General features: G+C 37.2%; 1 protein-coding gene across 1 annotated transcript in view; it reads left to right on the top strand.

Annotated features, from left to right (window-relative positions):
* Positions 1-9,333: 9,333 nt before the first annotated feature.
* The window catches only part of HIF1A (hypoxia inducible factor 1 subunit alpha), a 42,624-nt gene continuing 29,272 nt past the window's right edge, over positions 9,334-22,685 (top strand). Inside the window, exon 1 of the mRNA XM_028114429.1 lies at positions 9,334-9,716. Within this exon, the coding sequence (XP_027970230.1) occupies positions 9,682-9,716 (35 nt within the window). The 5' untranslated portion in view covers positions 9,334-9,681. The remainder of the gene's footprint in view (positions 9,717-22,685) is intronic.

Here is a 22,685-nt window from a genome sequence, read left to right as displayed (position 1 = left end):
ACCATCCCAAATTCTAGGGCTGCCAAAATAAGTTTCCTGTTCCTAGGAGCTCACACTCTACAATGGCACACAAACCTATAGATTAAACAAAAAATATATGTCTGGCCCATAATGGAATGGACACAATGTATACAGAATTAATGAATGATACAATGATATACTCTAAGTATGCTAACATATTGGTGTGGTCGGGGATAGAAAGCGGGGAAGGCAAATTCTTAATAAACATCTTTCTTTGGGTTATTAGTGTACCAACTTATTATATACAAGTGAAAAAAATGTATAGAAATCCTATAAGCATTCAGATCAGGAGGTAGTATTACCATTAATTTTCAAAGATAGGACTCTGTTCTTTTTTTCTTTTATAGCTTTCCTTTCTAGAAATGAAAACTTTTATGGAGTCGTGGCTTTTCAGTATCTTTTTGCTGACTTTGATACTGGAAAAATATCCAAGTATCACTTTTCTTTTTAGTCAAAAGGATGCTTTATCAAGGTTTATTCTTACAAATTTATGCTTTTTGCTTTATTCAGGAAAATATGAAAACTTGACTTTGGAAAGGTACTCCTTTTTTTGGTCTTATAATTCATCGACTATTTCTTAGAGTAGTTTTAGGTTTATAGAAAAATTAAACAGTAAGTACAGAGAGTTCCCATGTATTCCCTCTTCCCCCACCTGCAACATACCCATTTCCCTTATTATTGACACCTTGGATTGGCATGGTACATTTGTTACAACTGATGAAGCAATATTGATACATTACTATTAAGTAAAGTCCATAGTTTACATTAGTTTCACACTTGTTATAGTGTTCTGTGGGTTTTGCCTAAGGCATAATGTCATGTATCCACCATTAGGTATCATACAGAATAGTTTCACCGCCCTAAAAATTCCCTGTGTTCCACCTATGCAACCCTCCCCTCTTCCCTCTAATTCCTGGCAAGCACTGATCTTTTTACTGTCTCCATAGTTTGGCCTTTTCCAGAACGTCACATAGTTAGAATTATATGTTATGAAGCCTTTTCAGATTGGCTTGTTTCACTTAGCAATGTACATTTAAAGTCTTCTTAAATATGCATTTAATGTCTTTTGGTGACTTGATAGCTCATTTCTTTTTAGCACTGAATAAGATTCCATTGTCTGGATGTACCACGGTTTATCCATTTACCTATTGTGAGTTTTAGTTGCTTCCAATTCTTGGCAATTATGGATAAAGTTTCCATAAACATCCACGTGTAGGTTTTAGTGTGAACGTAAGTTTTCCACTCATTTGGTAAATACCTAGGAGCGTCATTGCTGGATTATATAGTAACACTGTTTAGCTTTGTAAGAAACTGAGAAATTGTATTCCAGAGTGGTTGTACCATTTTGCATTCCTACTAACAATGAATGAGAGAGTTCCTATTGCTCCACATCCTTCCCAGCATTAGATGTCAGTGCTTTGGATTTTAGTCATTTTAAATGTGTAGTGGTATCTCATTGTTATTTAAATTTGCAATTCCCTAATGGCATATGATGTCGGGTATCTTCTCATATGCTTCTTTGCCGTCTGTATATCTTTTCTGGTGTGGCATCTATTCAGATCTTTTGTCCATTTTTTTTTCCATGCAGAACGTGCCGTCTTTAATACCCATCACCAGGCTAACCCATCCTCCCACCCCCCTCCCCTCTAGAACCCTCAGTTTGTTTTTCAGAGTCCATAGGCTCTCATGGTTCGTCTCCCCCTCTGATTTCCCCCCCTTCATTCTTCCCCTTCTGCTATCTTCTTCTTCTTCTTCTTTTTTTTTTAACATATAATGTATTATTTGTTTCAGATCTGTGATTCAACAGTCTTACACAATTCACAACGCTCACCATAGCACATACCCTCCCCAATGTCTATCACCCAGCCACCCCATCCCTCCTACCCCCCGCCACTCCAGCAACCCTCAGTTTGTTTCCTGAGATTAAGAATTCCTCCTATCAGTGAGGTCATATGATACATGTCTTTCTCTGATTGACTTATTTCGCTCAGCATAACACCCTCCAGTTCCATCCATGTCGTTGTCTTTTGCCCATTTTTAAATTGGATTGTCTATTTTCTTATTATTGAGTTTTAAGCATTCTTTGTGTATTTTATATGCCAGTCCTCTATCAGATCTGTGTTTTGCAAATATTTTCTCCCAGTGTGTGGCTTGTCTTTTCATTCTCTTGTCAGTGCCTTTTGCAAAATAAAAGTTTTTAACTTAGTAGAGTCCAATTTATCTACTTTTTCTTTCATTGATCATGTTTTTGGTGTTGAAGCCAACGTCACCTAGATATTTCTCCTATGTTATCACCAAAAACTTTATAGTTTTGCATTTTACGTTTAGGTCTAAAATCCATTTTGAGTTAATTTTTGTGAAAGGTGTGATAAGGTCAGAATTTAGATTCATTTTTTTAAAAATGTGGATGTTGAGTTATTCTAGCACCATTTGTTGAAATGACTATTCTTTCTCCAGTGGATTGCCTTCTTTATTCCTTTGTCAGAGCTCACTTGGCTATTTTTGTGTGAGTTTATTTCTGAGCTTTCTATTCTGTTCCATTGTTCTATTTATCTGTTCTTTTGCCAATACCACACTGTCTTGATTATTATAGCTCCATACTAAATCTTGAAATTAGGTAGTGCCAGTCCTGCTTTGTTCTTCTTCAGTACTGTGGTTGGTATTCTGATCTTTTGCTTCTCCATATGAACTTTATTTATTTATTTTTATTTATTCAGGGAGCCCGATGTGGGGCTCAATCGCTAGACCCTGAGATCATGACCTGAGCCGAAGGTAGATGCTTAACCGACTGGCCAACCAGGTGCCCCTCCATATAAACTTTAGAATTTAGTGTGTTGACAATGAAAATTAACCTCCCAGGGATTTGGATTGCATCAAGTCTATAGATCAATTGAGGGAAGAACTGACATCTTAACAATATTGAGTTTTCCTATCCATGAACATGAAATCTCCGTTTATTTAGATCTTTGTTTTTTTTCCTGAGAGTTTGTATAGTTTTCCTCACATAGGTCTTGTGCATATTAAGTTAGATTTATACCTAAGTATTTCTTTCTTTTGAGGGGGAATGCTAATGTAAATGGTGTTGTGTTTTCCCCTCCAGCTCTACTGAGGTATAATTAATATATAACGCTGTGGAAGTTTAAGGTGTACAATGTGATTATTTGATACACGTATACGTTGCAAAGCGCTTACCACAAAAGATTAGTTAACACTCTTTTACCTCACATAATTACCATTTTGTTGTTCTTGTTATGGTGAGAACATGAAAACTCTACCCTCATAGCAACTTCAAGTATACAATACGGTATTGTTAACTCTAGCCAGTGCTGCTGTGTTTTTAATTCAAATTCCAATTGCTCATTTCTGGATGCAGAAAAGCAATTGACTTTTCTATATTAACCTGATAACCTGCAATCTCACTATAATTGCTTATTCATTCCAGGAATTTTTGTTTGTTTTGTTTTTGCTTTTGTTTTGTTGAAACTGTGGGATTCAATTTTTGCTCTTGCCCTCCGTTTCTTTTTTTGGATTCCACTTTTTCTGCCCTTTTGGTTTTAAAAATGAACATTTCATCTGATTTATTTTATATGATTACTTTTTTTCCTCCTATCTTTTTAATTAGATGTAAAAAAAAACTTAGGCCCAGGAAAGGGGTGGGGCCAGAGGTGGGATAAAAAAAATTAGTGGCTACCCTAGAGTTTGCAATGTGCATTTATGACTAATCCAAGTCCACTTTCAAGTAACATTATACTTCTTCACCAGTAATGCAAATACCTTATGAGTTTTCCCCATTCCTCCCTTCTGTCCCTTTTAACATTGCTGCCAATCATTTCATTTGTCCGTGAGGTATAATCATTGAATATATCTTTACTATTATGTTTCTGAACAATTTGCTACAACTAAGAAAAATTAAAAAAAATATTTTACCTTCATTTATTTTTTCTGTAACACTCTTCCTTTATGTAGATTTAAGTTTCTTTTTTTTTTTAAGATTTTATTTATTTATTTCACAGAGAGAGATAGCGAGAGCAGGAACACAAGCAGGAGGAGTGGGAGAGGAGGAAGCAGGCTTCCCGCTGAGCAGGGAGCCCGATGCGGGGCTCGATCCCAGGACCCTGGGATCATGACCTGAGCCAAAGGCAGATGCTTAACGACTAAGCCACCCAGGCGCCCCTAGATTTAAGCTTCTAACCCATATTATTTTCTTTGTCTCTGAAAAACTTATTTTAACATTTCTTGCAAGGCAGGTCTACTTGCAAGAAATTTTTTCATTTTTATTTTTCCTTCACTTTTGAAGGACGATTTCACTGGGAACATTCTAGGTCAGTGTGTTTTCTTCCTTCAACACTTTAAATATTTCACTCCACTGTCTTCTTGCTTGCAAGATCTCTGAAGAGAAGAACAATGTAATTCTTATTCTTCCTCCCCTATAGGTAAGGTATTTCCACCCAACCCCCTACTTAGCTTCTTTAAACCTTTTTCTCTTTGTCTTTGGTTCTCTGCAGTGTGAATATGCTATGTCTGACTGTAGCTTTTTTAGTATTTATCCTGCTTGGTATTCTCTGGGCTTGCTGGATTTGTGATTTGCTGTCTGTCATTAACTTTGGAAAATTTTCAGTCATTAGTTCTTCAAACATTTCTTGTGTTTCTCTCTTTTCTCCTTCTGGTATTTCCATTAAACCTTCTGTAATTGTTGCACAGTTCTTGGATATTTTGTTCCATCTTTGTCATTAATTTGTCTCCTTTGCTTTTCAGTTTTGGAAGTTTGTACTGATATACTTTCAAGCTTTCATTCTCTCCTCAGCTGTGTCCAGTCTACTGATGAGCCCACCCAAATCATTCTTTATTTCTGTTACATTGTTTTTCATTTCTAGCATTTTTTCAGGTCATTGCTTATATTTCCCATCGGTTCTTGCATGTTGTTCACCTTTTCCATTAGAACCCTTAGCACAGTGATCATAGTTATTTTAAACTTCTGGTCTGCTAATTCCAAAATCTCTGCCATAACTGAGTCTCATTTTGATGTTTGGTTTAGCTCTTCAGATTGTGTTTCTTGCCTTTTAGTATGTCTTGTAAATTTTTTTGTTGAAAGCCAGACATACTATATCAGGTCAAAGGAAGTTAGACAGATAGAAGTTTTATGTTTATCTGGCTAAGAGGCTGCATTATTGTTTGCTGTAGCTGTGGTGTCTGAGGCTAAAATTGCCTCTTGTGTCCTTGTTTTTATTTCTCTTGTTGTCTTTGGATGTCCCTAAGTGACTCTTTAAATAGGGTCTGAGGTTTGCAGTTTTTTAGCAGCAATTCCCTACTATTACACAAAAGCCTTACTGATGTGGTAGTATGGTCGTGTGTGGGAGGAAGGAAAGCATTCTATAGTCCTCTGATGAGTGCTCAGACTTTAGTGAGCCTGAGTTGAGTATTTCCCCTCTCCTATGTTGAAGGCTAGAGGGGCTGGAGTTGGGTGTTTCCCCTCCCCAAGGTCAGTTAGGCTCTGGCAAAATAGTTTCCTTTGAGGGCAGATCTTGTTAAGATCTTGTTAAGAACAGAGTGCTCTGGGAATATTTTTAAAAGTTACTTTTCCCTTTCCCCATGAAGATTTCTCAGATCTTCACAGTGAGAATTTATTAGGGTTCCTGAAGGTAAAACTCAGAAAAGTTGTGGGACCCCTCTAAGGCTGAACCCCTGAGTTTTTAGCTCTCAAGCAGGTCCACACAGAGCCTCCAGCAATTCCACAATTAGAATTTAAAATATTCCTACTGATATTTGCTCCAACTGTCATGTTGGCTTCAGCTGCTGGCTTCCACTCCTGGTAAACTGTGATCTTCTGGTAAGCTGCGATTCTCTCTATCCGTCTGTCTCTCCAGTTTTCAGGGCAGCAGTTTGCCCAGTGACCTCAATTCTCTGATGGATCTAAGAAGAGTTGTTGGTTTTCAGTTTGTTCAGCTTTATTTTCTTACTGTGAGAATGAGAGCTTCTAAGCACTTTACATGTTGGACCAGAAACTGAAAATCCTTCAGCATTTCCCTGTAAAATTATGCTTAAAATCTCTATCATAATTAAAAAGTGCTAGTGGCAAATTTTCAGGCTATTCTTACTCTCTGCAAACTCAGACAGATATATGTATTTATTTTGTTTTGATCCTTGAAAGAAAAACAAAAGATTTTTAATGTCAGTTGTCTGCTAAGCACTTTCCTTCCAATGATCTGTTTCCTTCGGTCTGTTACTGTTCTTATAATACAATAGGTCGAAGGTGGGGGAGGAACTAAGGGTAATAATAAGACTAAGACAAGAATCACGAATTGACCACAAGTTCTTCCCATATAATTTGATACATTCTAAACTATCTGAATCTGATGTGTTTCACTCTTTAAAAGCATCAATGTTCCATATTATTTAGTAGTAATCCAAATTTCAAGTTATACCTTGCCTCCTCCTCAGTCACTGCCCAACTTCCTGCTTCCTACTAATATGGGTTAAGAGTCAAGTCATTTGCAAGTCATCATCAGTCTACCTAGAAAGTTCTGCAAAGTATTTTGGATTCAAATTTGAACACTTATAAAAATTACAAGGTGAATGAATAAGACTTCATTAAGGATTATTTAAATTATAATAACCTAAATACATTTACTAATAGGTGGTTGTAAAGAGGATGATTTAAAATTTTATCCCACAGAAAACTTGGCTTTTTCAAATTCTGTTACTTAACAGGATTGATTGGATTATGGAATACTATTTGGCTCATTTGTAATTATGTGAAAACAAATTGGTTGAATATTACTGCTTTCCATGCTCATATATGTATGTGTGTGTATAAACATATATACATACATATTTCTTCACACATACATAAAATAGCATATTCTACACATTTTGGGGGCAAATTTAATGAATGTTCAAAAATATCTTTTGCTGATTGAATTATCCCTCCGCTTTAAACTTCTGAAATGCTCAAAAGTTTTTTCAGTGATTTAGATTTGCTATTACAAAATGCTCACAGGTGCTTGAGTGGCTCAGTCTGTTAAGTGTCTGCCTTTGGCTCAGGTCATGATCCCAGGGTCCTGGGATGGAGCCCTGCATTGGGCTCCCCGCTGAGCAGGGAGCCTGCTTCTCTCTCTGCCTGCCGCTCCCCCTGCTTGTGCTCTCTCTCTCTCTGGCAAATAAATAAAATCTTTTTTTAAAAATGCTCTTTTTTTTGATGTAACAAATATTATACACTTTGGCTATAATTACTGGCTAAAGAGAATTTCTTACAAGTATAACGAGAAAGGAACTGATTGAAGGTCTCTGCCATTATGTTTACATACAAGAATGGGAACCCCGTGGGCAGTTCCAAAGTTGAAAATATAGAATATATGTGGACTTATATTAACATAGTAGGCATTCTTGGAGAGTTAAAACTAGCTGAACTGTGGCAGAAGCCCGAGTAATTATTACTAGCAGAGGCACAAATTTGGGGGTAGTAGTAAGAAGAAGAATGGAAAGAAAACCCCACCAACAATACTAATGCTAACATTTATTGACTGCTTACTATGTGCCATGAATTGTTCTAAAGTGCTTTACAATGTATTATCTCACTGATTTATGCCATAGTTGTGACATAGACATAAATGAATAAACTGAGGCACTAAGAGATTAAATAACTTGTTAGTGTCAGAGCCTGTATTCAAACTCACTCCTGACTGGCAAAACTATGTTTAACATTGAGTTTCCAGAATGTTAACTTAAAAGGTTTGTATTTTACGGAGTCATCGTTTTCACAATTAAAAAACAAAACATGAGTAAATATTTTTGGTCCTTTCCTCTTTTCAGGCATTTCCAATGGTATTTTTAAAGAAAACATATCATTCAGCAACATAAATCTAAAAAAAACAAAAACAAACAACTAAAGAGTTAAGATCAATCTTTATATTTTCATGGGACTACTGACCAGTTAAAATGAGGTGCTTTGTGAATCAGTTAAGTTTAGTGCTATGTTATATAGACCTTTGTTTTTACACATCAATATAACTGAATCCACTACAGATATCCACAAAAATATACAACTCAAAGCTGGATTGTAACAATATAACTAATAAGGCAAATGTGAGAAGTAAAATAATCCAGTGTCCAGTGGAAATAAAAGGCCAATGATTCTTTGTTGAACTCCAAATACATTCTTTTTTCGTTTAAAAGACTGACAGCCTTGAAATAATACTTTCAAAGTCAAAAAATGATGTTTTATTCAGTAGATTGCAAACTCAGGTTAGCGAACAGACAATACTGGCCGCCACCATATCGAATTACTCCGGTTCAGCAGTCCCCTCCTGGCCCAAGTCTGGGCGGTGGGTTTGGAGAATCCTTCCTCTTTTCAGTTTACACAGTGAATTAAAGGTGATCAGTCTCAAACTAAGGGTCTTCTTCCTTTTTTTCCCCAGTCTAAGATTATTTTTGGCTCTTTTACAAACAACGAGAAAGTAAAATGAAAGTCCACTTAAAGCCATTTTCCTCCTCTTTCCCTGAATTTCTGGTTTATGCTTTTATTAAAGCCACTTAACACCTATTTGTAAATGCTAAAGTAATTTCAGGTTTTAAGATTTCCCTGCTATCTTAACTTCCCTTGAGAAGTTTACAGCATGAGGGGTTTGTTTGCTTTCTATTTTTATTTGCATTTATTCAGTAATCAAACTTCATCACAGAAAAACTTAGTGAACAAGGAGAGTACCCTTGTGTTCCATGGCAAAGAGTGCGGTTGGTGACACGGCCCGTGGTTGGATAACCCGGCAAGAAAAACCCCACTGTAACACATCTAAGCAAAGGGTCGTAAAGGTTTTCTGCTGCGACGCGAAAAGTCGGCTTTGTTAAACTGGAGCTCAGCAGAGCTGGCGGCAACCCTGCACAACACAGCCATAGAGGAGAAAGAGAGCGCGAGACTCGCTGCACCCGGAGCAGGAAACGTGATGCAGGCTTGAGACCCAAAAACCGAAATCCCTTCTCAGCAGCGCCTCCCAAAGCCAGCCGCTGCTTTCCCTAGGAGAAGGCAGAGCGTCCCCAGACCCAGGTTGGCCGCACCCCAGCTCCTTTCTCTTTCCTCCGCAGCTGCACACAGACGAGCACGTGAGCGCGGTAGCGCGTCCCAGCTGTGCCTCAGCTGACCGCCTCCTGATTGGCTGAGACAGACGTGGGCTGGGGTGGGACTGGCCGCCTGCGTCGCTCGCCATTGGCTCTCAGGGAACCCGCCTTCCCTCAGGTGAGGCGGGCTTGCGTGAGCGCGAGCTGGGCTCCGCGGGCGGGCGCGCCCCCGACACTCTCCTCCCTCCATCGCCTGCGCGCCGCCGAGCGCGCCTCCGCCCTTGCCCGCCCCCTGCCGCTGCCTCAGCTCCTCAGAGCACAGAGCCGCCTAGTCTGAGGGGACGCGAGGATCGACCTCGTCGCTGCCTCGGCCAGTGCGTCGGACCGGGCCTTGACAAGCAGCCCGAGGGGAGGATCTTCGGGGCCGGACCTGGACCTTTGCGATTGCCGCCTGCTCCTCCTGCTTGTGTTTTACGAGGGGTTTCCCGCCTTGCACCTCCCACCTCTGGACGTGCCTCCCCTTCTCTCCTCGCGTGTGGAGGGAGCCAACGCTTAGGCCGGAGCGAGCCTGGGGGCGGCCGGCCGTGAAGGCTTCGCGGAGACCGATTCGCCATGGAGGGCGCCGGCGGCGCGAACGACAAGAAAAAGTAAGCCCATTTCCTCCGCCGGCCGCGTTCTCCGCCTGCGCCCCCGCCCTCCCGCCCGCCACCACGGGCTCGCGGGCCGGCCTCAGCGTTCAGGGGTGGGGGGGCGCCTTTTTGTTTCTGCCTCTTCTCCCCTCCCCTCTCCCCCAGCCTCGCCGGCCGTGCTCCCCCGCTGCCCACGTCGCCATCTTGTCGTGGGGGGTGGGAGACGCATCGAAAGTGCTTTCAGGGGCCGGGGGCTGAGCCCTGGTAGCCCTCGCCTCCCTGCCGCCTGGGCCTCGCACTGCCTTGCTGCCCGCCTAGGAAAACCCGGCTTGCCCTCTACCCCCATCCGGGTGGACTTCCCCTAGCCCGAAAACCCCGGCAAGAGAAACGAGCCGCAGCTCAGTCGCCGCCGTATGCACCCTTGCTTCCGCTCCTTCCCGCCCCCATTCTCTCCGGTTCTGTTGAAAACTCGGCCCCGGAGCGGACCCTGCACACTGGTCCTGCCTTCCCAGTGGGCTCGGGGCCCTGGGTTTCCGACCGAGGGGCTCGCGTGGTCGGATGCGGTCTGGCCGTTCGGTTGTCTAGCCGCGGCGGGGGTCTTTGCCTTTGTGCATTAGGGATTTGTCGCGGTGGCCTGAAGATGCTAACTTTAGTTTGCACGTGCAGGTTTTGTTTTGTTTTGTTTTAATTGCCTTGAAAAACTTGTCTAGACTGAGAGAGTAACGGGAATTTGGAGAAATCGTAACATTTTAAAGAGAACATCAGAATTGGATACTTGTGTTTGTATCAGCTGTCAAGAGAGCCCAGACGTTATAAATTCATTCTTAAAAAAGTGTCTTACTGGAAATGTAGCGGTTGGCTGAATTTAGGCGAACATTATTAATGAAATTGAAAAAAAATGTGATCGCAGCAAATGAAATGTAGCATCATTTTTAGAACACTTATTTTCATGAAAGTGAAGTATATTAAAGGAAAACCTTCTAGATATATCCGACGTAAATAATCATTTTGTTAGAACTTAAGGCAAGTTTTTAAAACACTTTAAAGTTTGAGTCTAGGTAGTACATTATGGGATTAAGAATTGTAAGTAGAACCAGTGGGATTAAGAGTGATTCCACACACACCCCGCACAATTTGGTACACTTTTGGTATTTTAACCTTTGTGGAAATCATTTTAAGGAGTTGGAGATTTATAGTAAGAGTTGTGGTTAGTAGACTGGCTTTATTCCTTAAAGTCCTTCCACTCTTCTTGGAGAGATTAACTTCCCTAATCAGTATCAGCAGAAGATAAACTTGCGTTGTTGCTGTTTTGTAGATACCATTTTGATCCTTATTTAGTGGAATGATAAATTCTGTTTGTGTACACCAGAGAAAGCTCTTATAAAATTCAAAAAGTGAGTAAACAGGTCTAGACTTTTAATTCCAAGAGTTGACAGGAATTAATTTGCAATTAATTTTGCAGAAGTGATTACAGTGCTTTTGATGAAATGATGAGGCTGCTAGATTATAAAGGTAAAGCAGATTACCTCCGTGTAGTGCCAATTTTCAGTCCTTATGCTGAATCATACTTAATATTGTGCATCAAGTTATGCACCGATCCCTTTTTATATGCAACATTGTACTCATTTTTCCTTTGCAGTTCAGTAGTTGGGATATCACAAGCAGCTTTAATATAAATGAATTAGTTAATGTGCATCACTCCCAATTCTAAACTAGTTCTTAGATGTTGCTCAGTCCCATCTGTTAGTTTCAAAATATTCTCATTTGAAAATTCAGCAAACTTGGATCAGATTGAGTCATATTTCTTAATATAGAGGTTCTTATAACTGAAAATTAAATGTTAATAAGTGGCTACACAACAACGTTTAGATGCTATTTGTTAAAGATTTTTGATCATTTTCTGTTTTTTATCATTTTCTAACTAATAATTTTAAAACTTTTTGAAGAGGTAATTAAGAGATTACAGGGCAAGGTATTTTCTCCTTACAGGTTTTCCATTTTAAATGTGCTCTAGGGCCCAGGTTGGGGGGACAAATTTGTCTTCTTTAAAGGAGGTCTAGGAAAATAAAAAGCTGAAGCATTGGAAGAAATCAGAACAGAGGATAGGTATGGTTATAATGGGTTTAACAGGGAATTTCATGTTGATTCCTTAGCAGTAGGTAGGGGATGGACTTAATAGCACATTAATACCGATTTTTAGATTTCAAGGGAAGGTTAAGAGGTTCATTGTTCTCTTTCAGGTTTCAGGCCAGACTCCTTCAGTATCCAAAACCAGTTATTGGATCATTAAAGTAATATTTCTGAGAATGGACATTTCTTAACTTCTTTAACTTTTGGTCATTAAAAGTCAAGAAGCTCTCTCATTTATTAGTAAGCTTTTTTCTTGTTATAATTTTACTTTGATTTTCTTCTTTTTTGAAGAAGAACATGCCTTGTAGCATAGGATCTGGACCCAGACACCTCTTAGTTAAAACTAACAGTCCAGTTTTTTCACTTGTTAGCTTTGTGAGCTTGGGCAAGTTACTGAATGCTTCTGAGCCTATTTCTTCCTTTTGAAATGATAATAATGGCAACCATCTCAGAGGTAATTGTGAAGATTAAATGAGGTAATGTCCACTGTCTGGTTTAGGAATCTTGGTAACACTATAATTGAAAATAGTCGTTATATATTCAAGTTCTAGTTTGAACTTCCATAGCACTTAAAAACTCTCTTTTTGCAGGTGTTTCCAAATATTTCTTGTGTTAGTTCTTCTCCCCATCTTCATGCATCTTTTCTAAATCTCCTAAAAATGAAAAGACTAACATTGGATTCAGATTTAAGGGGGGTGGTTCTTTTCCAGCAAAAACAGTACATCCCTGGGTTATGTTGGCATCTAGCATCAATTCTTCTTGAGCATCTGTTCTGTCTACTCTAGGCCCCCTTCTTCACAATTTCTTACGCCCGTTTACTCCCCAAATAGGCCGCTTGAAACTTGAATTTACTCTGGATTTCAGACTAGAGTCATAAAGACGTACACTACTCTTAAAGTTCATTTCAGCAAGGTATGTGCAAGGCACTGCAGTCTTAGGAGTGGCGGTAACTTAAAACATTTTTTGTCTTGACACCACAACTTAGAGTAGACAATTTTATAAATACTTATCTTTGCTAAACATGACAAGTTAATAAAATACTCCCAGTAAAGTATGTGAACCCACATGATAGAAAAACCTTGCTTTTGAATTTTTCCGGTTAAGACTGTTGGCTTCTACCTCAAGGCAAGGTTTCACACTGTATGTTAGTCTGATTTTTGAGGCTTGATTTGTATGAAATCTATGTTCCGTGCATTCTTTTACTTGTACTGTGATAGTTCATTCCTGTGGTCCACTACAAAACATTTTGTGCAGTTTGGGGAATGTCCAATCTTTCTACCTGCTGATTTCCATTATCTTTGTGTGGGTTCAAAGTTAAGATTTTGTGGTTATATTCTATTGTTGTATGTTAAGAATGGTGTGTAGGAGGCTGAGAGAGATTAGTCTCTACTGATGTTTTCTGAAGAACTCATAACAGTTGATTATGTTTGGTGGTGAAAAAACTGTTACCATATGTGGATGTTAAAGATTTGGTTAGATTACTGTTTGTTCATAGATTTGTCCTCCTAAAATATAATTTATTATATTTTATATATAATATGTATAATAAATATAAAATTTAATATTTAAATATTTCCGAAATGCGATTTTCTTACTAAGATTGTTACTTGTTTCTAAGATTGTTAACATAAGGGTTTCTAAAGTAGGAGAAAATAATATAAATGTGTTGTTGGATTCGTTTTCTATTAAGAAATTAATTTTAATTCATAAGAACATTCTCTTTCTTTAATCTTGTTTCTTTTTTTTTTTAATGATGGAACTAATTATCCAGCTGGTGGATTTTAGCCAGCCTTCTGCTGCTTGTAGTGTATGTGTTATGTATGTTTTCTGCTTAACTACGGAGCTTGAAAAAAATTCTGAAGCTAAGATAAGTCAGTCCTGTTGCTCAGTATTTTTGGTGAAAGTTTGGCAAGAATTTTTGAAATAACTAGATTTTGGGATTTTAAAAATAATTTTATTCCTCTCTATTTGTTGGAGCATCAAGAATTAACTATTTGGGGGGGTGCCTGGGTGGCTCAGTTGGTTAAGCATCTGACTCTTGATTTCTGCTCAGGTCATGAACTCAGGGTCCTGAGATCCAGCCCATCACCTCTCCCACTGGTGGGGAGTCGGCTTGAGATTCTCTCCCTCTCCCCCTCCCCCTGTACTCACTCTCTCTCTCTCTAGAAGAAATAAAATCTTTAAAAAAAGAGAATTAACTATTTTGCATGTGTAGTGAGTTTTATATTAAAATTCATGTTTTTGGGCGCGTGGGTGGCTCAGTTGGTTAAGCGACTGCCTTCGGCTCAGGTCATATCCTGGAGTCCCGGGATAGGGTCCCGAGTCCTGCATCGGGCTCCCTGCTCAGCAGGGAGTCTGCTTCTCTGTCTGACCCTCCCCCCTCTCATGCTCTCTCTATCTCATTCTCTCTCTAAAATAAATAAAATCTTTAAAAAAAAATTCATGTTTTTTGCAATAAAAACTATCAAACCCATATTATTTGCCAGACATGACCCTTTCAGAAAAATGTAAAACATAAAATCTAAATTTTATAAAAAAATGTAAGCGATTTCCTCATGACTTGCTTTTCAAGTGATTGTGAGGGTTTTTTTTTAAATTGTGGTTAAAAACAAAAACCCATCTAATGTAAAAATTCCCATCTTAAACATTTCTAGGTGTACAGTTCAAGAGTGTTAAGTATATTCACATTGTGTAACCAGAATTTTTTTTACCTTGTAAAAATGAAACTATAACTATTAAACAAGTCTCCCAGTTTCCCCTCCTAGTTCCTGACAACCATCATTCTACTCTCTGTTTCTGAATTTGACTGCTAAATACCTTATATACGTGGAATCATGCAGTTTTTGTCTTTGTGACTGGTTTATTTCACTTAGCATAATGTCCTCAAGATTCACCCATGTAGTAGGCATGTGTGAAAATTTCCTTCTTTTTTAAAAAGGCTAATAAATACCACATTTTGTTCATCCATTCATCTTTCAGTGGACACTTAGGTTGCTTCCACCTTTTGCTATTTTGAATACTGCTGCTATGAACGTGGGTGTGCAAATATCTCTTTAAGATCTTGTTTTCAATTCTTTTGGATATATCCCCAGAAGTATGTTGCTGGATCATATGGTAATTCTATTTTTGATTTTTTTTGAGGAACTGCCATACTGTTTTACATAGTGACTGCACCATTTTACATTTCCACCAATAGTGCGCAGGGGTTCCTATTACTCCATATCCTCCCCAACATTTGTTATTTTCTGTTTTTATGATAATGGACATGTTGAGGAGGTTGTGTTTTTAAGGGTTTGTTTGTGTGTAATAACCAACTTGAAGTTAACAACAGAGAACAGTTGCCAGGGAAGCTTTATCAGAAGTGAAGTTAAGCTCCTCTAAAATGAGAATTAAGTTTTTCTAGGGACTTAGAAAGATTTGATTTGCCAGTACGTTTTCAGAAAAATACTTAATTAAAATGGTTTATAACTGTTTTGCTGTTGATAAAGTCCCACTTACTTGGTAACTTATTTTAAAAGATTTTAAGAAATAATGGAAATGACTTATTTTCATAAGAAAATGGTCTCCAACATGTACCTTTTAGTTCTGTGACCTCAACTGTCATTTATGAGTGTTTCTTCATTTTGAAATTTCATTTGGTTATAATATTAAACATAGAATTGATTTCGAAGTGTGATTTTCACAATTTCTTCTCTTGCAAATGGGACAAAATTCTAGTGATGGAACATAATTTAACTGTGATTCTTCACCTACTTGTTTTGAAAGTCACCATATATTTAGGGAAATTAAATGTCTGCTACTTAAATATTGAAATTTTCACTCATTAGTGACCATTCCCTGTGACGCTTCTTTTTTCCTAATAGTGAGAACTGTTTTTCCACTTGAAAAATAGTATGGTAGAAAATAAACATAAGGTTTTTTGTTTTTTTTTTAAGATTTGATTTATTTATTTGAGAGGGAGAGTGAGAGAGCACGAGAGGGGGGAGGGTCAGAGGGAGAAGCAGACTCCCTGCTGAGCAGGGAGCCCGATGTGGGACTCGATCCTGGGTCTCCAGGATCATGACCTGAGCTGAAGGCAGTCGCTTAACCAACTGAGCCACCCAGCGCCCAAAAATAAACATAAGGTTTAAAGGCAGAAAGTTTTAAGTCTTTAGGAGTTGGCATGTATTTCTGTTCTTACAGATCTTACAAATTAAGATGCTAACCAGATTTTTCTAAAGTGACCCCCTCCCCTTTTTTCAGTTAAAAAATTGAAACATATTTCAATGGGCAAGATCACAAATAGACTGAATTTGAAACTTACAATGTGAAAGAGAATGCTCGCACACAGTGAGTTCTTAATAAGTATTTGAATGAACAAATGAAACAAAAATGAATGAACAAAGAGAAAAGCAGAGAAAGATTTTAAGGTTTTTAAAAGGTTTTATGGAAGTCATTATTTTCCTCTTCTATGTCCTGTTTTTCGTAGGAATTTTTCTTATGCTTGGAAATGCCTTGTGCTACTTTAGAACTTTCTTGAATCTTGAACTTTATTTTTTTTGTCATTTCAAAAATATTTATAGTATCTATTAGAACCAAGCTAGAAAAATATTTTGTTAATAAATACAGCTATGTCACATGTCCTTGGCCTTGAAAGTAACCAGTGCCCTATTTTAAGGTATGTGAAAAGTTAGTGCCTGCCAATTCTATATATTTAGAGCACTGAGTAAAAAAAGTTTCCTGAAAGAGCCCTATGTGTATGGCTGCTGAAAATTAGCCAGATAAATGTATGGAAAGTATCTTTACCTTGTTTTATCTTTAGCAGTTGTTTCTTAAGTCTGCTCTAAACTTCCGGAAAGTTTGGACCAGTTTATACTCTCCAGCAGTGTTGGAGAATGCCACTTTCTTTTACTTGGTCATCCTTAAAGTTCCTAATATGAAATACTTGGAGTTTGTAAACGTATTGGGATTCTTTTTATTGCAATGACGAAACACAGCTTAAGCTAGTTTAAGGGGGAAAGGCAGTTACTGGCTTACACAATCTAGTTTTGGTTGGAAGAACAGTTAAATCTAGAGTCTCAAGGGGTGTTCTCATAGTGTAATTCCTGACTTTCTCTTGAATATGACTTGGTTTATATGCCTTTGTTCTACTTGTATGTTGGCCTCATTCTGCCACTGACAGGGTATCTGTATGGTATGAAAAATGGCGCCTCACATTCCCATGCCTGCATTCATACAGTTTGTATTAAAAAAATGAAAAGAAACTCCCTCTCCTTTCTAGTATCCATATATCAGTCTCCTGGCAAATTGAATGCCAGTTTGCCTTGCTTGGACTATTCATTTTTAACCATGTCAGTAGGGTTTCCTGATTACATGAGTCAGATGTCTTATTATAAAGTATTTGATTGTCTTGGTGTAGATTATTAATTATCTCCTTATCTAGGACTCTTGATCATTGCTGGTATTGTAATGAATGAGCTATAGGTTTTTGTTGAAAATCATCTTAATTCATATTCTTCAGTTTTTTACCAATCATAACTGTTCTGCAGCTATTCTTGCTGTGCCTTTTAGAAAGCTTAAAGTCTCTTCTATGGATTCAGGGTTTTCATTTCATTTCCTTTCCTTAAGAAAGGGATAGTAATGAATAATGGCTAAGAACTTAGGCTTTAAAGGTTGGCTGCTTGTTTTGCCACTTACTAGCTATGTGATCTTGTACAAGTTGCTTTACCTCTTTAGGTCTCACTTTCCTCATCTCTAAATTAGGATGATAAGAATATTTACCTTATAGGATTGTTGTGAGGATTAAAGAGATATTAACCCATGTGAAACACTCAGAAGAGTTCTTGGCACAAAGTAAGGACTTAATAAACTAGAAACTATCATTAGATTCATTTTTATAATAATAAGTTTCTTCAGAAGAATTTTACTCTCTTGAAGTCTCATATTGAGAATCACTCTAGCCTTCTTTGGGACAATCTGACAAAGGATGATGTCCTTTGGGCCACACCATCAGTGAACCTATATAATAGTGGTAGAATATTAGTGATGCTTTTCCTCTACATTGGTTTTTTTTTGATGAATGTCTGGCCTTTGCAGATTAAATGAAGATACTTGGTTTTTTTTTTGTATAGACATGCTATTTTAAAATATCATTTTCCATAGTGATAATGGTAAAGGAGAAAAATTCTGAAGGCTCTTTATTTGGTTGTTGGAGATGGCAAATTAAGAAAGTCTACATTTCCATGCTCTTTTGGTGTCAGGAATTCATTAAATGTCTTTTAACCTGTTTGCAGAGGAGAGTTGGAATTTCCTTGCCTTTGCAGATAACATAGCTAAAATGTTTAAATGGGTATATGTCAAACCAGTAAGCAAAGCCTTCACCGTGAAAGGAAGAAGGGGTATCTTTCTTGGGTAACGTGAACAAGTTGATTTATTTCATTGGTTCAAAAATTTGGTTTCAACCCAAGACACCATTACTCTAGCACCTAACCACTATGGCCTGTAACTGATTATTGTATATTCATTTATTTAGCAGTTATTTGTACATCTAATTTGTCAAGCAGAGCATTGAATTGTGATGGCTTAGGCCATAGTTGAGTAGTTTGTGGTGTTAATTGATAACATTCATTATGTATTGCATCTTTCATTTTTTAGTAATTTCACGTTTGAGATTCTTGAACAATACAAACTGGGATTTAAGTTTTGTTACTAATACCAGTTACCACAGTAGCATCTTCTAAATTGTGTTTGCTAAGTCAGTCTGCTTTGAGAATTTTCTTAGACACACACAGAAGCACTCTCACAGAATAGTCTATTCATTTTTGGCAGCTTGATATGTTAGAAAGTTTTTTGTTCTTGTATTTCTTAACACTCATGAATGTTTAGATCTTTTTTGGAGCAAAGTAATCCTTGTGAACCTTTGAGATATGCCCACTAACGTCATTCTGATTGTGCACATTAAAAAAATGTAACTGTTCCTTTTAGTGATCATTTGGTACTAATTTGATCATAAACAAATGTAACCTCAAACACAGAAGGCTTGTAGCAAGAATATAGACCTATGTAGAGATCATTTAGATGATCCAGAATATGCTTTTTTTTTCTTTTTCTCATTGCCATCAGAATGAGAACACAGTTTAAAAATTCTTTTAAGTTTACCTTCAACACTGCTTTAACTCTACTGAGCAAAACCCTTGCCATCTTTTAACTCCCATGTATTACTCTCTGCAGTTGAATAAATCACCTAATTTGCCTTCCATACGACATCCTTTTCAAATACATGAAGGTAGTTATTTCTATTCCTAAATAAAAACATCCCCAAATTTCTTTAATCTTTTGATTTAAATATTATTATTGAACATCTGATTTGTGGAAAGGCATAGGCTATATTAAATATGGGGGCTTCATTCTCTTGCCACTAATTAATAGTGTTACTCATTCCCTTTTTATATACAAGGAAATAGGGATCAGAGGGTTAGTTGGGAGAATTTATTGGCTAACACTGGATAGGATAGATTAGTGTAGGTGAAGTACCAAGACATTTGCTTAGGAGAGCTTCTCATTTGTCATTGTTTCCAGAATCTTCATTATGGTCAGGGTTTAGAACTAACTAGGAAAAATCTTCAGCATGTGATTTCTGTGTGTGTACCTTTATTCTAATACATGTGAATTTTTTCTATTGTATAAGTACTATAACTTTTACATATCTTCTATTGTATTTAAGCAAATAATTAAGGACACGTCCTTCTGAATACACACATCCACACACTGATGTAGTGTCACTGACCTTTAAGTTCCAGTTTCAGTTCTGTTATTATCGAAAAGCATATAATAAGGAAAACAAAAGCATTTTCAAGCTGAGAGGGCAAAGGGAGAAGAGTGATAGAATAGGTGATATGGGGAAAGCCACTAACACACAGCTGTTATTCGTGGACAGTTATTCTCAACCCCTTTTATGTTTGTAGCATTCATAAAGAGATTTAAAGGTGATTTTTAAAAATTGTTTCCAAGACTTGAAAAAATCATTCTACAGTTACTACATTTTTCATTTGGTCATCTTTAAAGCCTAATTATGCTCTTCTGTTTTATTAAGCACAGACTTTATTACTTGCTTGTCATTGAGTTGTACCTCTAGCTTCTTATTCCCAGCAGTTTTTCTATACGGTATCACCCAACGCACTCAGTGCAGTATTCTGCCTGACAAACATAGTTGTCATAGTATGTGTATGTAGTTGCAGCTAAAAATAAATTTTCCTTATTTTTCAGAATTTGCTGGCTAACCTGTATAGTCTCTGTTATAAGAGATCTCAAACTTTTGTGGCTTAAGAATCACCTGGGTGTTTAGTTAATATAAGGATTTCCAGGTACCCACCCCCCAGAGATTCTGATTTGGTAATTTTGGGATGAGACTTAGGAATTTGTAAAATTAGCATTTCTCGGCCTTTTGGCTAAGGTCAAGTGTAGGAATTTGTAAAGTTTACAAGCACCCATAGGTGAAGCACAAACCTTGAATAGCTTAGAGTGCTAATCATCTGGGAGATTGTTTTTTATTATTTTATTTTATTTTATTTTATTTATTTTTGGGAGGGGGGAGATTGTTTTTTAAAGAGACATGCCAAGTCTACAATTTGAGTTTCCAGAGTTGGGATTTAGGCACAGATATCTAGGAAAAAAGTTCCACTGGTGATTGTGATGTATACCACAGGTCAACCCATGACTAATCTGGTCAAAGTCCTTAGTGTATTTTGTAGTTTTTGCGTTCCTAAGTATGTGGCATTGTTAATGTCTAAGAGGTTGGATATGGTATGCAAAGCATTTGGGCAGATTTTTTGAGAGAAAGTATTTAACCAGTTTTAGGTGTTGCACCATCTGGGTATTTTTGAAAGACACATGAAGTATTTTCTTAAGAGTAGAGAGGCTCAAAGTGTTCTCCGGACTGGCATCATTGGTACTTACCTGCTAACTTGTTAGACATGGAGATTCTCATGCCCCGTCCAGCCCTCCTGAATCAGAAACTGTGGGTGAGGCCCAGTAATCTGTGTTTGCAGAATCCCTCCAGGTGACTGTGATACAAGCTAAAATTAGAGAACCTCCATCTTAGAGTAACAGCCTCACATACACATTTTTGGTATTTATCCACTACTTTATATATATTAGGAGATAAAAGATTTTTTTTGAGAGGCTCAGTACTAATTTTGAACCAGGAGAGAGTTTATTTAAATCACTAGTTAGAAGTAATCGAAAAACAAAAGCATATTCTTTTTACAGACAGAATTTTAATATACAATATTGTCAACAAATGTAAATCTGTTAATTAATAAATTTATTTAATGTATAAATAGAACATTTTCACATTAATGCTACCTCAGATGTGATATAGATTTTCTTTTCAGAATGTACCCTGAATTTAAAACAGTGATTCTTTCTTCCTTGCTTATTTTACTGCAGCACTAGAAAATTGAGTATTTAAACATTTTCATGAGGTTATTGGAAGGGGAATAATCCATCTTTTCTCTATTATTCCAATTGTGGATATTTACAAGATGTTGACAAGCTAGTAAGATAATAAACACCTAAACCAAGAAATTTAAGTTTCTTTCAAAAATAAGTACAGGGCGCCTGGGTGGCTCAGTTGGTTAAGCGACTGCCTTCGGCTCAGGTCATGATCCTGGAGTCCCGGGATCGAGTCCCACATCGGGCTCCCTGCTCGGCAGGGAGTCTGCTTCTCCCTCTGACCCTCCCCCCCTCATGTGCTCTCTCTCTCTCTCTCAAATAAATAAATAAAATCTTTTAAAAAAAATAAGTACATATATTCTGAATATTTTTCTTTAGAAACCACTTCACTTGATTTTGGAATTTCAAATTAATTATGAATGCTGAATTTTCAAAAGCCAATAATTAGAATGAGAAACTTAAAATACTGAATTATACTGCTTACTCAGTCTCTACTTTCCACTTTCTGGAAAGAAATACGATTGTTCCTACTTCATTCCCAAAATGAAGAAAACATTTAACTCATTTCTAATTAATCCTTCTGTAAAACAAGTTAAAAAGTAAGATGACTACTTCTTTTGGATTTTTCTGACAAATGCAGGTGCATTAATAGTATCAGTTCACTGATGGATTTTTCTTAAAGTATAAAATATTCTATGATCCTGCTATCTTGAAACTGCTATTAATATTTGTAAACTTTGCTAACTATATATTGTATCTTTCTGGTTTTATCTATGCACTTATGAGTTACATGTCCATATGTATATGTGTACCTATATACACATTTACATATGTACACATGTATTACACACAAAAATGGATTCATACTCAAATTTTGTTGTATAACTTTTCACATAATGCTGTGTTATAACATCTTCTTTAAGCACAGATTAATTTTCGTAGATTTTGCCTTGTCTCTTAAAGTTTTGTTATTTGATTTTAAGCAACGATTATTCCTAGGCCTAATGTTTTGTGAGTTAGGGGTTGACTCTAGTAACTACTATCAAATAAAGACAAGAAACATAAAGATATATTTGTCCTAGAATATAAGTTCCATGGGAATAGTAACATGGTCTGTTTTGTTTATTGCCCTGTGCTGAGAACAGTGTCTGGCTCATTGGAGATGACTAAGAAATACTTGTTGAATAAATGAATGACATTCTCTAACATGAATATCCTAAAGGTTCATTTTTAAGTTTATTGATTAGAACTTAGAAGACATTTTCCTGGAGAAAATAATTACAAAGAATAGCTATCCTGAAAATTAATTTATATTTATTTGAAATGTCAAATTTTTGCTGTTTTTTCCATTAAGTAGGGGCACATTTTTTTATTAAACATTACCTGTTTGAACTGTTCCGGTTTTGCAGCAATTACCAGGTGGAA

Source organism: Eumetopias jubatus, unplaced genomic scaffold (assembly GCF_037043125.1).
Source record: "Eumetopias jubatus isolate StellerSeaLion01/CBP00866 unplaced genomic scaffold, mEumJub1_p1.0 scaffold_7, whole genome shotgun sequence".
Classification (NCBI taxonomy): Eukaryota; Metazoa; Chordata; class Mammalia; order Carnivora; family Otariidae; genus Eumetopias; species Eumetopias jubatus.
The sequence above is the reverse complement of the archived record's forward strand: the minus strand, read 5'-3'. Positions and strand labels throughout refer to the sequence as shown.